Source organism: Eremomyces bilateralis, assembly GCF_010015585.1.
Source record: "Eremomyces bilateralis CBS 781.70 unplaced genomic scaffold P152scaffold_8, whole genome shotgun sequence".
NCBI lineage: Eukaryota > Fungi > Ascomycota > Dothideomycetes > Eremomycetales > Eremomycetaceae > Eremomyces > Eremomyces bilateralis.
The window spans coordinates 761,628-780,112 of NW_022985074.1; the positions used below are offsets into that span (position 1 = coordinate 761,628).

Genomic DNA, 18,485 nt, shown 5'->3' on the forward strand with positions numbered 1-18,485 from the left:
CATTCACATCTGCCTTAACTTTGCCGTCGGTTTCATCCCTCTTGTCTCAGTTGTGTTGGCCATTTTCAAGTCCGTGTCTGCGGCTCGATTAGCGTCTCTGTTTGGGTACGGCTTCGAGGTTTCGTGCCTAAGCTTCACTGCTCAACGGCGCCTACCCATGTAGAGAGTCAACATTTTCCCCTGAACCACCTGAGGCACAATACGGCACGGAAGTCCGCCTATCCATCATCATGTCCATCCCTCTACCTCCATCCGACACGCCGGCCATCCCCCACCCCGACGTGGCTGCCACCCGCCAATCCACCATCACTACCACCGGTCTCCCCTCCAACCCCTCCCCCCACCTCCGTTCCCACTCCCGCTGCTCCTCCCCCACCCTCACATCCCCCACCTCTCCGATCTCCAAACCTCACTCTCCCTCCGACTCCCTCTCCCCAACCACCACCCTCTGCAGCTGCTGTCGCAACCTGCTGGCGGCCCCGGAACTCACCCAACCCCGGGGCCCCTCCGAAACCGTTACCCCGGCCTCAACATTCCCCTCATCCCCGCCGCCAACGGCCATCGCTACATCCCCGCCATCCTACGCCCGCTCCCCCCGCAGCGTCCCGAAACGCCCGCAGAAACGCGCCACGGCCGGCGGGAGACGGGCGCGGAACAACAGCTTCGTGCGGATCGGGAAGCGGATCAAGATGGAGCTGCAGAGCTGTTTCGTGGATCCGAACGTGAAGGCGGGGGGGCAAGGGGGCGGTAGTGGCGGAGGTGGAGGAGGTGGAGGAGGGGGAGGAATTCAGGGAGGGAGCGGGGAGCAGGCGCAGGTTCAAGTGCCGTATGAAACGCACTTTGAGAAGGTACCGGACTTGCATTGGACGGAGAGGTAGACGACTTGAGAACCATCGAGTATCGTCCGGTTCTCCTGTCAACATTTATGACGAATGATACGTTTTGTAGGTTTGGCATTGGCGTTGGTGGCATTCTTTCGTGTTGACTGACCTCTTCTTGGGTTGGCCATATCTTTTGCCTCAGACATGCTAAAGGCATTATCAGCAGCGGTTCTATGTTTCAACTTATGAGGGCTAGGACCCTTCTTCCTCTGGCCCCCCTAACAGATTGTCTCAAGGGGCGACCAACTTGTAGATAAGATGATTCTATATTCATAGCCATCATGGCTCTCATTATCGTTATTTTCTAATGGAATCTATGTTATCTAGTACCGGGGTCGCTTGCCGTTGCCTTTTGCCGATTCTGTGAAACAATTTTGGGGTTCCAACTCGTCCAACCAGGAATCCTTGCGATGTTCGAACCCGCTATGCGCAATCCTAAACACATGTACCCCACATGATCATGATACATCTCCAAATTCGCCGCGAACGGCCCAACTGTCGTGAAAACGAGCATCGTTGGTAGATGCGAAATACCCCAAACGGTATGCCAAAACCCCCCATCTCCAAACCCGTAACTTCATTCATGCAATGGTAACTCCCAGCTTCCTCACCCGTCTCGCCTTCCTCCATCCTTCTTCCGCGCTTCCTTCGATTATCTTCCGCCGACCCCTTTATCGATGCCCCAAGGTTAGTCATTCTCATCTCATCCCCCGTCCCTGGAAATACCCCTCACTCCCCATCCCGTCGCTCTCACTCCCTGGCGTGTCCACCGGCAATCCGCGATACCCGTGCCCGGACGCCGCTCCCCCGGAATAGCTCCCGTCCGTCTGCCCCGTGACCGTCCTCCCCATCGGTGCCCCCGCCCCGGCCAAATCGACCCGGCTCTCATCTCCGTACCCATCGACCACCACGCTGTGCCTCCCTAAACTCCCCTCCCGTGCATGGCCCGCGGGGCTGAACTCCCGGGGCCGCGCACGCGGCGTCTGGTGATAGCCGTGCGGATACACGATCCCCGGCGCGTCGTCGTCGCGGTCCTGCGACGCGGAGCGACCGTGCCGCGGGTCACCGACCAGCGTGGCCGGGGTGCCTGGCCGCGAGCCGGTGTAGACGCTGTCGAGATCGCCTTGGAAATCGGACTTGAAATCGGGGTGCTCAGCGTACATGTCGGCCGCAATGTCGCCTTCCGAGACGAACTCGAAGCGGTTCTTCCCCGTGGCGGCGGAGTCATTCATCTTCATGTCGCCGGGCTTGCTGAACGGATGCATAGCGTAGGTGTCGGAGTAGCCCGCGAGGGTGTGGGTGTCGGTGAGATCGGCGGACGTGCGGCCCTGGTAGACCTGGGTGAGCAGGTGGCGGGATTTCTCGTGCACCATGGGCGTGATGAGCGGTTTATAGAGCGCGGGATGCCCGTAGCGGACGGAGACGCGCTCGCGCTTGTCCCGGACGGAGGAGCTGTCGCTGTGCTCGTGGATTTCGGGGTCTTTGAGCGCGTGGGTGGCGTAGTAGTGAGTTTGGGTGTCGAAGGCGCGGACGCAGTAGAATTTGAAGCCGGCGAGGAGGAAGGGGAGCGGGATGAGGGAGATGAGCATGGGGGTCGAATAGCCGTTCGCGGCGATGGCGAGGGCGACGACAATGTTGCTGAGGAGGATGGCGACGAGCATGCGGTTGAAGACCACGCGCCAGAAAGCGCCACCAGATTCGGATTTGGTGATGAAGACATAGCTGTGTTGAGAGTCAGTTTTCCCCTCACTTGTCAGACGGAGATGCGGTCACTTACAGAAGCAGGTACTTCTTGAGCCAGGAATCCAGACTGAAGTAGAAGAGCATGACGGCAAGAACGACGGGCTGCAACGGCGCAAAGAACAGCGCTACCGTCGCATAGAAAAGGAAGGAATTGTAATAGGTTGCATAATCGAAAGGCGGTGGTGCCGTCAATTCGATCAGCTCCCTTGGGGTGGGATGGGTCACCTTCCTCGTGAAGCCTTTCCAGGCGAGATTGACAAATTGCGACAGATCGATGGCCGCAGCAAGGTTACGCTGGAGCAGCCAGCACACCCAGAAGACGGTGAGCTCACAAAGGCCGATCAGAAGTTTGTTCAGTAGCTTCGCATCGGACAGCGTCTGCATGACATCCTTGTCGTCATGTTTGGCGTCGATGATGATGGTGACGAATTTCCAGACGGTGGAAAAGAGCGAGAAAACGATCAGGTTGTTGAAGACGAAGAAGGTGTAGAGCTTGTGAAGGACGTGGCGCTCGCGTTGTGATTTGCTCTGATCGCCCGCCTTGATCGAGAGTCGGCGGAAAATGATGGGAAGGACGAGGTAAAAGAGTGAAGTGACTGCCGGCGCCAACACACCCTGGACGATAGCCCAGGTTTTGGGATTGTGTTGAAGCTCTTGGGCGAACGCGGGCCATAACCGACCGAGATTGTTCAAATTCGAGAGGAAGATCGCAATGAGCGCGTTAGGAGCGATCCAAACGAGGGTGAGAAGGACGACCCAGACGTTGTTCATGATGCGTTGTCGCCGTCGAGAGCTTTTGGAAAGCGGGAGATTCTTCCAGATGAGGTCACCTGGGCGCGGTGCAAGGCGAATGGTTGTGCCTTGCGGGTGCTTCTTACGCGCGGCGTAAGCGATGCTGTGCGCTTCGGAAATCGACCCGTACGAGGCAAAGCCGAAAGGCATCGCATTGCGTTTGTCGACCGTCTCTCGCACCGATTTGATCATGCCCTCCAGGTCCTGAATGCGACCCGTCAGATATTCGATAGCGTCCACCTTAGCATTACCAGAATGTGCCTTATCCTTCTTCGAAGGTTTACAGGTAGGACGGTTCAACGCAAGGTGATCGGGGTTCTTGAGATATTTGGCCAAATGGCCTTCCAACTGCCGGACCAGGTGTGCATGCTCCTCGATCATCTCTGGAAGCTCTTTTACGTTCCGCGCGATGGCCGCGCGAGGGATCTCGCCGGTATGGTTGATCGTATCCGTGATCCGTAGGAGACCTTCATCGGACCGCTGGTCGCTCGGAATGTCCGTCACCATGAGCGTCCGGGCATGTAAACTGCGCTGGTAGTCATCACTCTCGAAATAATTGCGTCTGAGCTCCACTACCGCCCGATAGTTCCACCATAGGAAAAAGCAGACGGTCACGTCGAAGAGGTAGGCGACCGCCACATGACCCCAAAACTTCTCCCCGAACATGTATTGCGGAGTCATCTTCATGAACGCGGATATGGAAAACTCCTTGGTGAGCTGATGGCCGCCCAGAATGTTGATCGGAATGAGGATGCCGCATCCGATGACCGTGAGCACGGCGAACATGTTCCGCAGCATGGCTGCGAATCGGAGGAACAGGGCCGCATCGACGCCGGCTTTCTCCACCATGATCTGCTCTTTTGTCCGGACGACGGGTGTGATCCAGGCGAAGGGACCGTTGCCGATGGGCGGAGGGGCGTGCCGTGCGTCGGCATGTTTCACTTTCGGTTGGTAGATGACTTTGTTAAATCGGCGGAGAAAGGAGAACAGGACGGCGACGAGGGCAGTGGCACCGAGGCCAACCACCAGGGCGGCTCCAATGGCTTCATTTTGAATCTGTAGCGAGTGTCAGGACGTGGTGGAGTAAAGGGGAGCGGAGGCCTGAGTGAAGCTTACCTGAGTGCTGAAAGGATCGGAGAGGAGATCGAGAAACTCGTCCGTAGCGGTATTCGGGTTTTGACGAGGTGAGAGCTTTTGTGAGATAGAAGGGTCCATGATGAGGACTGTAGCGAATGTTGGGTGATGCAGGGTCGTGCAACCGACCACCGAGCTATGAAGGGATCCAGCTATCCAAGATTCGTATGAGTGTCAGTGTTAGTGACGTAGGGGGGCTGATGAACACATTAAGATGGACCAAAAGAAAGTTGGAACCTGGTAACGACAGAGGAGGGAGTTAAACTTGTCTCAAGAAAGGAAAAGGTCAAAGGAAAAACGAATTAGAAGAAATCAGAATGGTTGAGTGAAGATGAAGGGAATTGATATGAGGGAAGGACAAAGGCCATTACACGGTTACATGGAGTTATTAATATGGGGGTCTTGGGGTGGAAATCTTCACATCGACGGCCTGTCATCGAGATGGTTGCGTCTGGACCGAACCATGCGGCCCCGGTTCCAAGTCTTCCAACGATCTCTTTGACGCTCTCACATCGCCTATCGGTACGTATTGGAGTCGGTTCGAGACTTCGAGATCACTAGGGCTGTTAGACGTTGGGCCAGACTATGCCAGACTCGTCCGCGCTATTGGTTCGGGACTTACACGCCCGTCAGTATGCGACGTGTGCTCCTCACCAGGGATGTTTCTTTGAGAGGGCGCCAACGCAAAAATAACCTCCGGAATGCTGTATTACGGTGATCTAGGAAATAGTGTGACTTTCAATTGCTGAGGTAAAGTGGTTTTTCATGGTTCTAAATCTTGCAATTCCCACAATGCCATGCTTACTCCAAGTTTCCGACCAATGTTAGTCTCGAAGCCGGGGGCGAAAGAACAGGAGTCCCCTACTTAGAATGGGGACCTTTCCCAGGGGAATTCCCGTGATATGAATTATTGAATGACTGCGCCTCAGGAGAAGAATGTATTTCTTCGCTTGGTCAAATACTTGCGTCAATGTTCTGGCTCCCAGATCACTTGTAGGCTCTTGACACTACATTTTCCATCCCTGATGGATGATGATGGATGATAATCACGAACCATTCCTCGGAGGTTTAACGGAACAGCCGACGGGTAAGCTTCACTCTTCAGGGACGGCGGAAGACACTGTCGCGATAGAACCTGGCCTCTTCGATGCTCTCGAGGATATCCGCCCGCGCGTCATGGAGACTCTTCTTCATCGGCACGTTCTTGAGCACGTCTTCGTCTGCCCATCGCCTCGCCGCCTCTTTGATAGCACTCACGTCCAGAATGCGGTAGTGCAGATGCTGAATGACCGCATCATAGGGAGCCCGCCGTAGAAACGCTTGGTCGGCGTGCACCGAGTTTCCAGCCAGCATGGCCACCCTTGGTTCGGAGACGTGTTTCTTGATGTATTCGAGGAGGGCCGTCGCCGCCTCCTCCGCCGTGGTCGTGGATTCGAGGGCCGCGGTGGTCAAGCCGGTTTCCGCGTGCTGTTTAGTGCACCATTCACCCATCTGGGCCAACGTGTCCTGGTCATGGTGGATGATTAGATCGAGGCCATCGTCGTCCATCAGGTTGAGATTGTAGTCGGTGACGAAACATGCGATGGACAGGATGGTGTCGTTGGCATAGTCCAGACCCGTCATCTGCTCCAAGAGTCAACCATCGATCATGACTAGTGCCACCGAAAGAATCACGTACTTCACAATCGATCCACACCAATGGAGCTTTGGATCTTCGTTCAGGCATTTTGCACGACGCTGTGGTTTCGTCAGAGGCTCGGAGGACAGTGGATATGTGGGACGGAATTCTCGACGTGAACAATGGATTTTTGCGGACAGATGGGATCCAATTGAATACGTAATCCGGCAACACATGCTCTCCGTGTGTTTCTTCGGGAAATTAATCCATTAATACTGGTAACCAACCAAAGATGGGTTTCAACATTACGCATGATAGTTGGAAGGCGCAATCGACTGGATGTCTATGGTAGGTACTGTGTTCAAGTACTAAGTACTTGGATTCAGGCTGGGTAGCGCGGGTATATATGTTTTACCGCTTCATGCATTCTGTTCCAAGTAATATCCATGAGGTGTTCTGGTTCTATTTTCAAGAGACATCTCCTGTAATATCCTATCTGCCTTCCGTCCTTTCCTTGTATGTGCATTGCCCGTCGGTATACCATGGGTACAGGCACCCCCGGACAACCATTGCCAGACTTGAACCGCCTCCGAAATGCTTCGTTTGTGAAATGGACAGTATTCGAGTATGAAGAAGGGACCGTCCTCGAGGTTTCGAATAGGCCCAACCACTGTCAGATACGAATGAGTGCCTCGTAGGCGAAGTCATCGCCAGATGCCGACTTGGCTATATCAACATGTCGGAGGAAACTGGACCAGTCCATCGATCCGACTTCAAAAAGAATGGTTGCGGGTGCGGTCGTCCATGGCAATTCTAAGTTAATACGCTTCCATCAATGCATCCCTCGAAGCGCACTGTGTCAAACGAGCTGCGCTGCAAAGCCCTACGACCTATCGTCGATTTCTTCACGGCCCGCCATGACTGAGGTTGAGAAATTTGCCTGGAGGAACGAAGTTTTCCTTCCGCGCAAGCATAGCCAAAACGGCAAAACCTTTGTTTCGACCGGTGACCAAGACATTAACCGCACCCTGTAGCAGCTATTATGTCATATGAGGTTAGCGCCATTTTGAACTTACCAAAAGGCAATTGATCCGTCCAAAACCCACCACTTATTATAACGCGAATATCGCTGTAGCGGTAATCGTTATAGCGGTGGTTGACTGTAAGCCTTTTATGATGCTTCTGTGAACATAGTTCGTGCACTCTTTTAGGGGAGATTCGAAGACAGCGAACTCTAGCTTCGTTCCTCCAGGCTCCCTTTCAGCGAAACCCGCTTGCGGGTTCGCATCTCTTGTTGAGAATGAACAGAACGAGAATCTTGCACGTGATCATCAGTTGATTTCGACATTAGTGGGGCAGTGACAGGGGACCGCGTCATGTCCGCTCCATTCCACGTGATGTAACGCGACCTCAGACGCGACGCGTACAGTAGTAATTAGACTAGACGAGCCTCACCCGCCGTCTCCTCCACCACTTGACCTTCATACTACTACACTCCCAGTGACGCTTTCACCTGATGGCATAATTCACTCACTCATATCTACATTCTACCATCATTGCTGGACGTGGTACAATTGCTCAGCACACCCACAATGACTTCCAGAGCGACACGTCTCGCCCAGCTGCGTGAATTGCGCAAGTCAGGCAAGAAGGCAATCGACTCGTACGAGGTTGAAGAGGCACAGCAGTTGTACGAAGAAGTGGACGAAGAATCGTACAAAAAGGTCGTCCGTGGCCGTCTGGATCAAGATGACTTCGTTGTGGACGATAATGGTGACGGATACGCCGATGACGGACGCGAGGAATGGGATGATGACCGTCGTCAACGCTATTCATCCGAGGAAAGCGACGAGGGTACACAATTAAAGGGCAAAGCTGGTATGTATATTGACAAGATGCTCTTTAACAATAGGCGGCCCTAATTCGACCCTGCAGCAAAACGAAAACGCGAGGAAGAACGCGAAAAGAAGGTCAAAATCACCAATGGGATCAGCAAGTACTTCAACACCAAGGCCACTGGAGCAGCGGCCAAGCCCAAGGTTAGTATAGCTCATCGTCCTCTACAATGACGTGGACTAACACCAGCAGCCTGTTGCCACCGCTGAAGATGCCGCTTTCATGGCAGACCTTCTCGGCGAGGTTGAGGTCAATATTCCTAGCAAGCCTGCCCCTCGAATGAAGCCTGTCAAAAGCGAGACACGACGCAAAGTCCGAGTACTGTCACCACCGATCGAAGAGCCAAAGCGGTTTAAGCAGGTTTCTTTCAAGAACTGCGATGTCGATGAGCTCGATGCAGACCACTACAGCGGACCCGCTCTCGATGACGATGACTACGTCGCTCCCATGGATGATGATGTTCCAATGAGTGACCCGATGCCGTCTTCACCTCTCGCTCAAGCCATTGAACGCAAGGCTCAGCCACCCGTAAAAGTGGAAGAAGAAGAGGACGACGATATGATGGAGGTTGCTGAAGCAATTGGTCACAAAGCAGCGAACGTCGCGTCTGTCAACATGGCTGGCAGTCGACCAGCCCCGAAGATCAAGAAAGACCCATACCCTACACCGGCGAACTCCTCACCACCCATTCCTACCAGCGACGGCTTCGATCCATCAACATGGACTGATGTGACCAGCAAGCTCAATGTCTTGAGTACTCCGGCGAATGAAACTACTTCCTTCGGAAAGCTAAGCCCGGAGAGTGTCCTGGAGGCTGACGGAAGTTTTAACTTCTTCTGGATGGACTATACCGAGGTCAATGGCAGCCTGTGTCTGTTCGGAAAGGTCAAGGACAAGACCACGGACCTGTACACGAGCTGCTTTGTCAAGGTCGACAACATCCTTCGAAAATTATACTTCCTCCCTCGCGAATACCGCGTGCGAAATGGACGAGACACCGAAGATGAAGTCCGTATGGACGATGTCTACCAAGAGGTCGACGCGCTGATGAGCCGTTTCCGGGTCGACATGCACAAGATCAAATCTTCCTCGCGAAAATATGCGTTCGAACTTCCCGATATCCCGAAAGAAGCGGACTATCTCAAACTGCTGTATCCCTATAACAAGCCCGCTATTCCCATGGACCTCAAAGGCGAAACTTTCTCTCATGTCTTCGGCACAAACACGGCCTTGTTTGAGCAGTTTGTCCTCTGGAAAAACCTCATGGGACCATGTTGGCTGAAGATTGAAGGAGCCAACTTCACTGCTGTCACCAACGCGTCGTGGTGCAAGCTGGAAGCTCAAGTCTCGAAACCCGCTCTCATTGTCCCGCTTGGAAACGCCGAAGATTCCGAGTGTCCACCTCTGACGCTGATGAGTATCTCCTTGCGGACGACCTTCAACACCAAAGAGAATAAACAGGAGATCCTCATGGTTAGCACTCGTATATATGAGAACGTCTCTTTGGCCGACACGACGCCTGTGGAGAGACTCCCGTGCAGGACTGTAACCATCATGCGTCCAGCCGCAGAAAATTTCCCCGTCGGCTTCAAAATGGAGGCAGAGAAGCAGAAAGGCTCCGTACATCTGGAGAGGAACGAGGCGGCTCTCCTTAGCAAATTCATGGCGATTATGCAACGGATCGACCCCGACGTCCTCATGGGACACAAACTCGAGGATGTCGACTACGGCATCCTTCTCAGTCGCATGAAGGAACGTAAGACCCCTGGCTGGCACCGGATCGGACGTCTCAAGCGATCCGACTGGCCGAAGTCCATGGGTAAAGGAGGCGGTAGCTTCTATGCAGAGCGACAACTCGTTGCCGGCCGGCTGCTCTGTGATATCGGGAATGACATGGGCCGGTCCCAGATGCCGAAGTGTCAGGCTTGGACTCTCACGGAGATGTGCGAGCTCTATCTCGGAGCGGGGAACACTCGACAGGACATCAACAACGAGACGGCTCTCAAGACGTGGGCTTCGACCCGGGACGGCCTCGTGAACTACCTCCGGCACTGCGAGGCGGATACCTACTTCATCGCCGCATTGACGCTCAAGTCACAGCTCCTTCCTCTGACGAAGGTGCTTACCAACTTGGCTGGCAACTCCTGGGCCCGAACCCTCACTGGCACTCGAGCGGAGCGGAACGAGTATATTCTCCTCCACGAGTTCTACCGCAACAAGTACATCTGCCCTGACAAGGTATGGGGCAAAGGGAAGCAGAAAGTCGAGGAAGAAAATCCAGAGGGTGAGGGAGGTGTTGATGCGAAGAAGAAGGATAAGTTTAAAGGTGGCTTGGTCTTCGAGCCTGAGAAGGGTCTGTACGACAAGTTCATTCTTGTCATGGACTTTAACAGTTTATACCCCAGCATCATCCAAGAATTCAACATCTGCTTCACGACCGTGGACAGAGCAGAAGTGGTAAGTTTTGTCCCTTGGCTGACTCGAAATTTTGACTAATATGACACAGTCCGAGGAGGAAGAGAAAGTGCCGGAAGTCCCAGAAGATCAAGATCTTGGTATCTTACCCCGACTAATCGCAACACTGGTGTCGCGTCGTCGAGAGGTGAAAAAGCTCATGAAAGACAAGACCGCAAAATCAGAACAGCTGGTCACCTGGGACAACAAGCAGATGGCTCTCAAGCTCACGGCCAACTCTATGTACGGCTGCTTGGGATATACGAAATCCCGCTTCTACGCTCGTCCACTTGCCATGCTCACGACCTTCAAAGGCCGTGAGATCTTGCGAAGCACGAAGGAGCTGGCGGAGAGCAACATGCTTCGAGTCATCTACGGCGATACCGACTCGGTCATGATCAACACCAACATGGACAATATGGAAGCAGCGGTGAAGATCGGAAACGAGTTCAAGCGACTGGTCAACGACCAATACAAGTTGCTCGAAATCGACATCGACAATATCTTCCGCCGGATCCTTTTGCATGCGAAGAAGAAGTATGCCGCTATTAATATGGTCGAAGTGGACGGGAAATATGTCGAGAAACTGGAGGTCAAAGGCTTGGACATGAGGCGAAGAGAATACTGCAAGCTGTCCAAAGATACCTCCCAGTATGTCCCTCACCTTTCTTGCACCCAAACTCCACTGACTCGCACCATAGACAGCTGCTTAACTTTCTCCTATCCGGAGAAGATCCCGAAGTGGTCGTCGAGAAGATCCACGATTATCTCCGCGAGCTTTCCTCCAAGATGCGCGAATTCCAGATTCCCGTCCAGCAATACACCATCTTCACCCAGTTGGGCAAGAATCCGGACGACTACCCCAATGGCGCAAGCATGCCCTCCGTGCAAGTGGCCAAGAAGCTGATGGCGACGGGGAGGCACGTCAAAGCCAAGGACGTCATGTCGTTCGTCATCTGCGGCGACTCGGGCGGCTCTGCAGAAAAGGCTGCCGCAAACGCGCACACTCTGGCGCAGGCGATGAGGCCCAGTTCGGACCTGAAGCCAGATGTGGACTACTACCTCACCAAACAGATCCTCCCACCCGTCGAGCGATTGTGCGCACCCATCGATGGCACCAACGCCGCTCGCCTCGCCGAGTGCTTAGGACTCGACCCGAACAAATACCGCAGCCAAGTCGGCGGATCCAGCGCCATGAACCAGGAGACCGAAATCATGCCCCTGGAGTCTCAAATTCCAGACAGCATCCGGTTCAAGAACTGCGCTCCTCTCCGCCTCCGCTGCCGGGCGTGCAAGCACCGCTTCCCCTTCAGCGGATTGGTCGGCTCCAGCGACGTCGTCTCCGCGAGCGGAATGGTGTGCCCCACGGAAAACTGCGGAGCCACGCTGCCGAATCTTTCGATCGTCGCGCAGCTAGAATCGCAGATCCGCCAGCACCTCGCCCGTTACTATGCGGGCTGGCTGGTGTGCGACGACGCGGCGTGCGGGGCGCGAACGCGGCAGATGAGCGTGTACGGGCATCGCTGTCTCGGACCGAAAGGTCTCGCGAAGGGATGTCAAGGGCGTATGCAGTGGGAGTACGGTGAGCGAGAGGTGTATAATCAGCTGATCTACCTCTCGTCGATGTTTGACGTAGACAAGATCAAGCAGAAGGTGAAGGACGGGAAGGAGGTCGGCGCGGTGGAGATGAAGGAGAAGCTGAACGTGCTGGCTGATCAGAACCGGGAACGGTTTGGGACGCTGATGAACGTGGTCAAGGGGTATTTGGACCGGAACGGGAGGCGATGGGTGGCCATGGACAGCATTTTTGCGTTTGCACTCAAGGTTGTGTGACGTGGTGGACTGGTGAACTGGTGATACTAGCAGCACGTAGTATGCCGGCTCCTTGCTATTTGGACGGACAGGGGCATGGGCTGGATAGGGCTGATGAACGTATACGTAGTATGGATCGAGATATTGATAGGCGTCGAACCAGGGTTCCTTGATGGACGGCTGATTACATGATTACATCTGATGTCACTTTTGGATTTGTGGTGAAAAAGGGCTGAAACGTGAATGCTGACAGGCATTTGTAGACTGGAGCCCTGAAGCCATCCTCAATTTCCTCATTCATCAATCCCTGACCGATCCTCATCGCACATCTTGCCACCACTCACCAGCATTCAACCTGTCTTGTGGGTACCGTAAGCACCAGTGGTTAAGCTTAAACGCTAAGGCTCATTGCGGGAGGCCTAGCCCGATTGAAACATCCGGTTTTACAGGGTTTCTAAGTATACTCCAACAGAAAATGCAGCTCTTCGTGTCGAATTTCTCGACAATCTCCCGCCGTCGTCCGGTTGGGGGTTGCCGCCGCCTTAGGGGCCAAGGGGTAAGAAAGTTTGAATGGCCAACAGTCTGTGTGACTTGTGAGGCTATATACAGTGATAGTGTGATAGCCTTATCTCATTCACCGCTACACGTCGATCCCGCTTCCCTCTTCTGTTGCGGATCCTGTTAATCATGACCAACATTGATTTCTCACACGGTCCACAACACTTTGAAGGGCTCGAACTATGCTTGCTTTGAGTAATTCTCCTCGCAAGCTAAAGCACGAAGTCGCAATTCCTGAGGAACAAGCAATACTTGGACCAGGACCAGTATCGCGGATTCGTGACACGACAAATGGCGTCAGATGGCGCCCTTGGCAGTTGAGCATGCTAGCCCGAAGACAGTACTGATAACAAGGCCCCTAATCCAAAGGAGCCAACTGCCACCCAGCGAACAGGGAACAATCCAACCCGCTTACAGTCAAACCACAACGCCAAACGCCCCCAAATCCCAAACTCCAAGCCTTCCTGGTTAAAATGGATCCCGAAAAACAGTAAGCACTTGCGACGGATCTATTATTAATATGCCCGATTGGACTTTCGCTGCACCAGTGCTCCTTGGCCCAGTGCCCGCGAATCGGCGATCACTACACCGGACACTGCCTTTTCAGCCGCAGCAATGTTGCTTGAACCCTTGAATACAATTACAATGTCGCGTGTTTCTTAGCGTGGATTAATTTTAAGGGTTGAGGCTATGGTTGACATGACAGGGACGGGGGACTCGGGATCGTCAGTCCATACAGTCAGCTCTTAAATCGCCCATAGCGACGCCATTTATTTCGTAAGGTGACTTTTTTTATATTTTTCTGATTCCCGATCTTGTGCTTATAATTCCTTCGTGTTTTGGAATTTGGAAGTTGTACTGTATCTTGTTCAGAAAGTAATGCCAGGTCCAGCCCAGTAGGCTGAGAGGTTATCGGTATGCATCGATTTCCAGGTCATGAACGAGTTTTGAGAGCTAACACGGAATTTGCAGTTCAAATGGGCTCCCCAGCTCCTGCGGCATGGAGCCATCAACCCTCTGGAATTCCCAATGATGGAGATATAGCCTACGAGCCGATGCGAGACCGGTCGGATACATACACGTCCGATGCACCTGGACGAGGTCGGTCTGATACTTTCTCGGACGAGCCACCTCGATACTACGACCCAAGCGGAACACAGTCACCTCCCCTTGCAAACGACCATTCGAGGCATGTATCACAACCGACTCCATTCCATGAGAATGATTTCCTGCTCTCGGATCGATCAGGTGCTCCGACCGTGGAGCACAAGGGACCACCTCCCCCGTTCTTTCGAAGAGGCGTCCTGTTCTTCACTGCGACACGGAAACGTGTCTTTACTCGTCTCCTTCCATTGATTCTTCTCCTGGTGGGTATCCTCGCCATCGCTATCGGGGTACCGATTGCCCTGTCGCAAAAAGGCGACTCCAATCCCTCCGATAACAATGACAACAATAACGACGACGGCACCCCGATTGCGGTTGCAGCCAACCTGCTCTCTACACCGGTCGGCTCTCCGGACGCCGATGATTACGACAATACCCCCCGCCTCATTTTCGCCCACTACATGCTCATCACACCGCCGCCGGACCACAACTATAACCCAGACATTGCAGCCGCACAAGCCGCGGGCATCGATGCTTTCGCCATCAACTACGGAGGCGTGAACATCAACCCAACTACCCTGCAAGCGGAGCTCCGGAACTTCTACGACGCGTGCGCTGACCACGGCTTCTCCGCCTTCATCTCCATCGACGCCACCTCGACCACCGCGTCCGGCGACCAGATCAAGCCCGAGGAAGCCGCCGATCTGTTCAACATGTTCGCCGGCCACCCGGCCCAACTCAAGTACCGGGACGCCGCCCTGTTCAGCTCCTTCCAGACCACCGACACCCCTTGGAACTGGCGCGACGACGTGCTCACCAACCTGAATACCTCCGTCCACCTCCTCCCCGGTACGCTCACCACCGACGGCGACGCCGCGTTCAATCGCTCCGAGGCGGACGGCGCGGCCGGGTATTTCAGCTGGATCCACCACTTCGAAGACCCGCACAGCGAAGCCAGTATCGACGCCTCCTTCGCGGCGATCCGGAACAGCACCGAGCACTCGCCCAGCGGGGGGACGAAGGACGGGAAGCTCAAGTGGATGGCGCCGCTCGCGCCGTGGTTCTACAAGAACCTCGGCGCGCACTGGGCGACGCACCAGGGCCCGCAGATGTTCCTGCCGCGCGCGTTGGACCTGCTGCGGCGGAAGCCGGACTATCTGCAGCTTGTGACGTGGAACGACTACGGCGAGTCGACGTATTTCGGGCCGGTGAACAGCAACCTGACGGCGCTGTGTTCCGGGTGCTATTACGGCCACCTGGACCACTCCGGGTTTCTCGAGATGTTGAAGCCCATCTTCCGCGCCTACCGGAAAGGGGACGTCGACGTCACGTTCGACGCCGACGACAACGACAAGGAGAACGTGTGGATGTACTACCGCCCCCATCGCGCGGCCACGGGCACCGTCGGCACCCGGCCGGACGCCTGGGACATCCTCCAGGATAAGGTCTACATCGTGACGTTCGTCGCGGAGGATGACACGATGATCACGCTGACGGCCAAGGACGGGGCCGGGACGAAGGTCAAGGAACAGAAGATGAAGGTGATGAAGGGCCTCACGGTGGTCCAGGCGGACTGGGCGAAGGGCAACCAGACGATCATGGCGACGCGTGGGGAGAAGACTGTCGTCAAGGCGAAGACGGGACCATCGATTATGGATGCGCCGGATAGGAATGGATATAACGGGAATGTGGTGGTCGTTTGAAAGTTTTTACCGTTGTCAGGAATGCGATCGAATAGACCGAAGATACCTTTCATCTGAGCGTTGGCGCACTAGGAATTAATGTTTCACTCGGGTGGATTTGCACAATGATCTCAAGTAGTTGATTTTAGGATATAGCCAATGCTATTGGAATTGTTCAAGTACGCCTCCTTGTCAGCAAATATGGGTGCGCTCCTCAAAGCTCCGAGCGAGCAGAGAGCGCGGTATTAAAAAGGAACAAAAATCTCAGATGACTATCCTAAGGTGAGGACATCAGCCGAAGCCAGTAGAGCAAGTCCCCAAACATTGAAACAAGGTATCCCCAATGTCGTCAGGGCATTTCATATCGTCTTCTCACAACCACCGCCTGGAGATTGGCATGTAAAAGACGTTCCACATCATCACAAGGACTTAACCTCTTCAATTGAAAGGCATCATCGCCTCTCAATTGGTGCATGTCAACCACCATTTCACCCCCGAAGTCTCTTCCTCTCTTTTCCAACGCCTTCATCAAGCTCACGCTTCATGGGCAGACTCGATGGCAGCTCCGGTTCATTGACTTGGCCATCCAATCCAGTCACTTTCCGCCTCATGTCCGGGGAAACGGATCCTCCGCGCTTCGTGCGACGCCATCTGTTGAATGGGCTTTGAGTGCGCGTCTTCTCGACCTGCAGTTTGTCGACGGCGTCGTTGATGGGAAACGCCTCGGCAGTGGTGGGCGTCTCCGCCGCGAGATGGGGAACGGTTGCGGGAGACTGCGGAATATCAGTGGCACGAGCGTCGATGTCCATCATATCATGGTCGGCTGGGACTGCAGGAGGATCCGAATCTTCGAAGATCGAAACGGGTTCTTTGGATTTCCTGCCACGACGACTCTTCCGCGTCGTCGGTACGGTTCGCTCATCATCAGCCTCCGCGCCGGTCTCAGGCTCCAGGTCGACCGAGGGGGTCTTCTGAGCCGCTCGGCGGATCCGAGTAGATGCTCGAGTCGATGCCCGAGTGGATGCCCGAGCTTTCGGTTGAGCTTGAGGCCTGAAGGACGGAGACTGGTCGGGTTGGGTGAGGTTCGTCGAATGGGAGGAGGCAAAGGCAGACACGGAGAAGCTGACAGAAGCGGAACGCAGACTTTCGGTGTATTGGCGAACCGTTTCGTTGTCAACGTCCGTCAATGCCTCTTCGTCATTCTCGTCCACAGGCTCCACTGGAGTTGGCTCAACCGGGACACCTTCATCCTTCGTTTGGCCTCGTGCGGCCTTTGCGTTACTGGAAGAGGGTTCGTCATCGTTTGGGAAGAGTCGGCGTGCAATGCGTTGGCTGGATCGAAGAAGTGGCCGGTCGGCGGCCGCTCCTGCGGAACGAGCGACGGTAGCACTCATGGGATATTCTTCCGCCAAAGCCTTGGCGTGGTTGTTGACGGTTTCCGGTGAAGAATCTGCGGCTCGAAGTCGAGAATCCTTCGAGACTCTTCCGGGGGTGGGCGAGGTCGGAGGTTGGCGGTCCGTGAAAGGTTTGAACGTCTTCTTCCCCCGGCTATGTAACAAGTCAGTGATGCGTCGCGAATTAAAGGATGGGGAGCGTGTGAATAACTTACAAGACGTAAATCAATCCTTCGTTCCGTTGAACTGCTTCTTCCATTCGCTTCTCCTCTTCCACCTGATCCTTCGACTTCCTCTGGCTCCGGGTCTTGGGCGCTGGCTTCACTTCGATCGCAGCAGACTCGTCCTTGGCGCGACTTATGAATGGGTTGTCCTCACTCCGGTCAAGCTCGGGTCGTCGCTCCTTGGGATCGGTGTAGACCTCGACGCCCTCGTTGTCTGCATCTGCCATATCAAGATCATCATTCCAACCGTCGAGCACAAACTTGCCTCGGCGACGGCGTGGTGGAGGCATTGCATCCTCTATTGTGGCAGTACGGCTTCCGAATAGCGGACGGGCCGCCGCCTGGATGGCTGAGCGGGGGACATCACGTTTGCGTGGAGTCCTGGCAGGCGTTGGGTAAACACCGGCTCCAGTGAAGGGTAGAAGTGAAGCTCCAGATTGATGACCACTAGGTTGCGGCATGCTGAAAACCTCTTTGTCTTCCTCCATTGTCTTGGCTGTCACACGTCGTGATTGTGTAGGCGACTTTGATTTGGAAGACTTGCTCGGCGAGGGGTGTGAATCAGAGTGGTGCGGTGAACCAGGAGGTGATAATTCAGAATATTCAGGTAGCTTGTGCTTTCGTTTGGAGGAGCGCACGGAAGTCGATGGAGTAGGTGTCGTTTGCCGCATATTGTTTCTTGCATATGATGAAAGTGAAAGTGAAGTGAAGTTGGAGCTTGTGTTAGGTGTGAGTTGGGAAAGTGATGTTGTCGGGGTAGAGGAATATTTGCTCTGTTGCGATGCAACTCGTGTGGATCGTCGTGGTGAATATGGCTCCCAGCGGTCATGTCGAGCGCCATGCAGAGGAGCCGGAGGGGTGTGGATGCGAGAGTGACGAGGAGGAGTATGAATTCGTGCTCGAGGCGGCGGTGTGCTGGGAGATGCCATAGTGAACTGAACCAACAGGACCGCTCGTCTCTTCTTCTTGGGTTCTGAACAAGTGACACCAACAAATGTTTGGATGAGGCTAAGATATGCGCACTGTCAGGAAAGGGATAAGGGAAGCGCTATATTTTGGTCCTCTGATCCGGATGAAGGAGATATGGGAGACTCAAGTCGACTGAGGAAAGGGGTGTAAGAGGCTAGACAGCATAAAGGGTAGAGCAATGGAATAACCAGAATAAACGTGCTATATCCAAATAGAGCATGAAC

General features: G+C 54.4%; 6 protein-coding genes across 6 annotated transcripts; 3 read left to right on the top strand and 3 right to left on the bottom strand.

Annotated features, from left to right (window-relative positions):
* Positions 1–230: 230 nt before the first annotated feature.
* P152DRAFT_481893 (uncharacterized protein) lies at positions 231–878 on the top strand (the record flags this gene model as incomplete). Its single annotated transcript, XM_033681853.1, has 1 exon — positions 231–878. One exon carries the CDS (start codon positions 231–233, stop codon positions 876–878), a length of 648 nt encoding a protein of 215 aa, XP_033534652.1.
* Positions 879–1,135: 257 nt separating this feature from the next.
* P152DRAFT_435407 (DUF221-domain-containing protein) lies at positions 1,136–5,072 on the bottom strand. Its single transcript, XM_033677527.1, has 3 exons — positions 4,533–5,072; positions 2,659–4,472; positions 1,136–2,603 (listed from the first exon to the last, which is right to left on the bottom strand). The coding sequence occupies exons 1-3, from the start codon at positions 4,629–4,631 to the stop codon at positions 1,580–1,582; spliced, it is 2,937 nt and encodes a 978-aa protein (XP_033534653.1). The 5' UTR covers positions 4,632–5,072; the 3' UTR covers positions 1,136–1,579.
* A 579-nt stretch (positions 5,073–5,651) lies between these two features.
* On the bottom strand, positions 5,652–6,276 carry P152DRAFT_395874 (putative RNA exonuclease Rex2; the record flags this gene model as incomplete). The annotated part of the gene is made up of 2 exons (XM_033676325.1): positions 5,652–6,173; positions 6,229–6,276. 2 exons carry the CDS (start codon positions 6,274–6,276, stop codon positions 5,652–5,654), a joined length of 570 nt encoding a protein of 189 aa, XP_033534654.1.
* A 1,364-nt stretch (positions 6,277–7,640) lies between these two features.
* Positions 7,641–12,513, top strand: P152DRAFT_458191 (DNA polymerase alpha catalytic subunit). The gene is made up of 5 exons (XM_033679401.1): positions 7,641–8,046; positions 8,104–8,207; positions 8,257–10,521; positions 10,571–11,169; positions 11,220–12,513. The coding sequence occupies exons 1-5, from the start codon at positions 7,761–7,763 to the stop codon at positions 12,349–12,351; spliced, it is 4,386 nt and encodes a 1,461-aa protein (XP_033534655.1). The 5' UTR covers positions 7,641–7,760; the 3' UTR covers positions 12,352–12,513.
* Positions 12,514–13,452: 939 nt separating this feature from the next.
* P152DRAFT_335968 (uncharacterized protein) lies at positions 13,453–15,921 on the top strand. The gene is made up of 2 exons (XM_033675297.1): positions 13,453–13,803; positions 13,861–15,921. Exon 2 carries the CDS (start codon positions 13,866–13,868, stop codon positions 15,693–15,695), a length of 1,830 nt encoding a protein of 609 aa, XP_033534656.1. The 5' UTR covers positions 13,453–13,803; positions 13,861–13,865; the 3' UTR covers positions 15,696–15,921.
* A 7-nt stretch (positions 15,922–15,928) lies between these two features.
* Positions 15,929–18,350, bottom strand: P152DRAFT_335962 (uncharacterized protein). Its single transcript, XM_033675296.1, has 2 exons — positions 17,284–18,350; positions 15,929–17,222 (listed from the first exon to the last, which is right to left on the bottom strand). The coding sequence occupies exons 1-2, from the start codon at positions 18,219–18,221 to the stop codon at positions 16,163–16,165; spliced, it is 1,998 nt and encodes a 665-aa protein (XP_033534657.1). The 5' UTR covers positions 18,222–18,350; the 3' UTR covers positions 15,929–16,162.
* Positions 18,351–18,485: the final 135 nt, after the last annotated feature.

Excerpts from the sequence above, each read along its gene's own strand:
- P152DRAFT_335962 (XM_033675296.1), bottom strand. The coding sequence starts at position 18,221 with ATGGCATCTCCCAGCACACCGCCGCCTCGAGCACGAATTCATACTCCT. Across the intron at positions 17,223-17,283 it reads GAAGGATTGATTTACGTCTT|CCGGGGGAAGAAGACGTTCA; the intron begins GTAAGTTATTCA and ends CTTGTTACATAG.
- P152DRAFT_435407 (XM_033677527.1), bottom strand. The coding sequence starts at position 4,631 with ATGGACCCTTCTATCTCACAAAAGCTCTCACCTCGTCAAAACCCGAAT. Across the intron at positions 4,473-4,532 it reads CCGATCCTTTCAGCACTCAG|ATTCAAAATGAAGCCATTGG; the intron begins GTAAGCTTCACT and ends CACTCGCTACAG. Across the intron at positions 2,604-2,658 it reads CTCAAGAAGTACCTGCTTCT|CTATGTCTTCATCACCAAAT; the intron begins GTAAGTGACCGC and ends CTCTCAACACAG.
- P152DRAFT_335968 (XM_033675297.1), top strand. The coding sequence starts at position 13,866 with ATGGGCTCCCCAGCTCCTGCGGCATGGAGCCATCAACCCTCTGGAATT.
- P152DRAFT_458191 (XM_033679401.1), top strand. The coding sequence starts at position 7,761 with ATGACTTCCAGAGCGACACGTCTCGCCCAGCTGCGTGAATTGCGCAAG. Across the intron at positions 8,208-8,256 it reads GAGCAGCGGCCAAGCCCAAG|CCTGTTGCCACCGCTGAAGA; the intron begins GTTAGTATAGCT and ends TAACACCAGCAG. Across the intron at positions 11,170-11,219 it reads CTGTCCAAAGATACCTCCCA|ACAGCTGCTTAACTTTCTCC; the intron begins GTATGTCCCTCA and ends CTCGCACCATAG.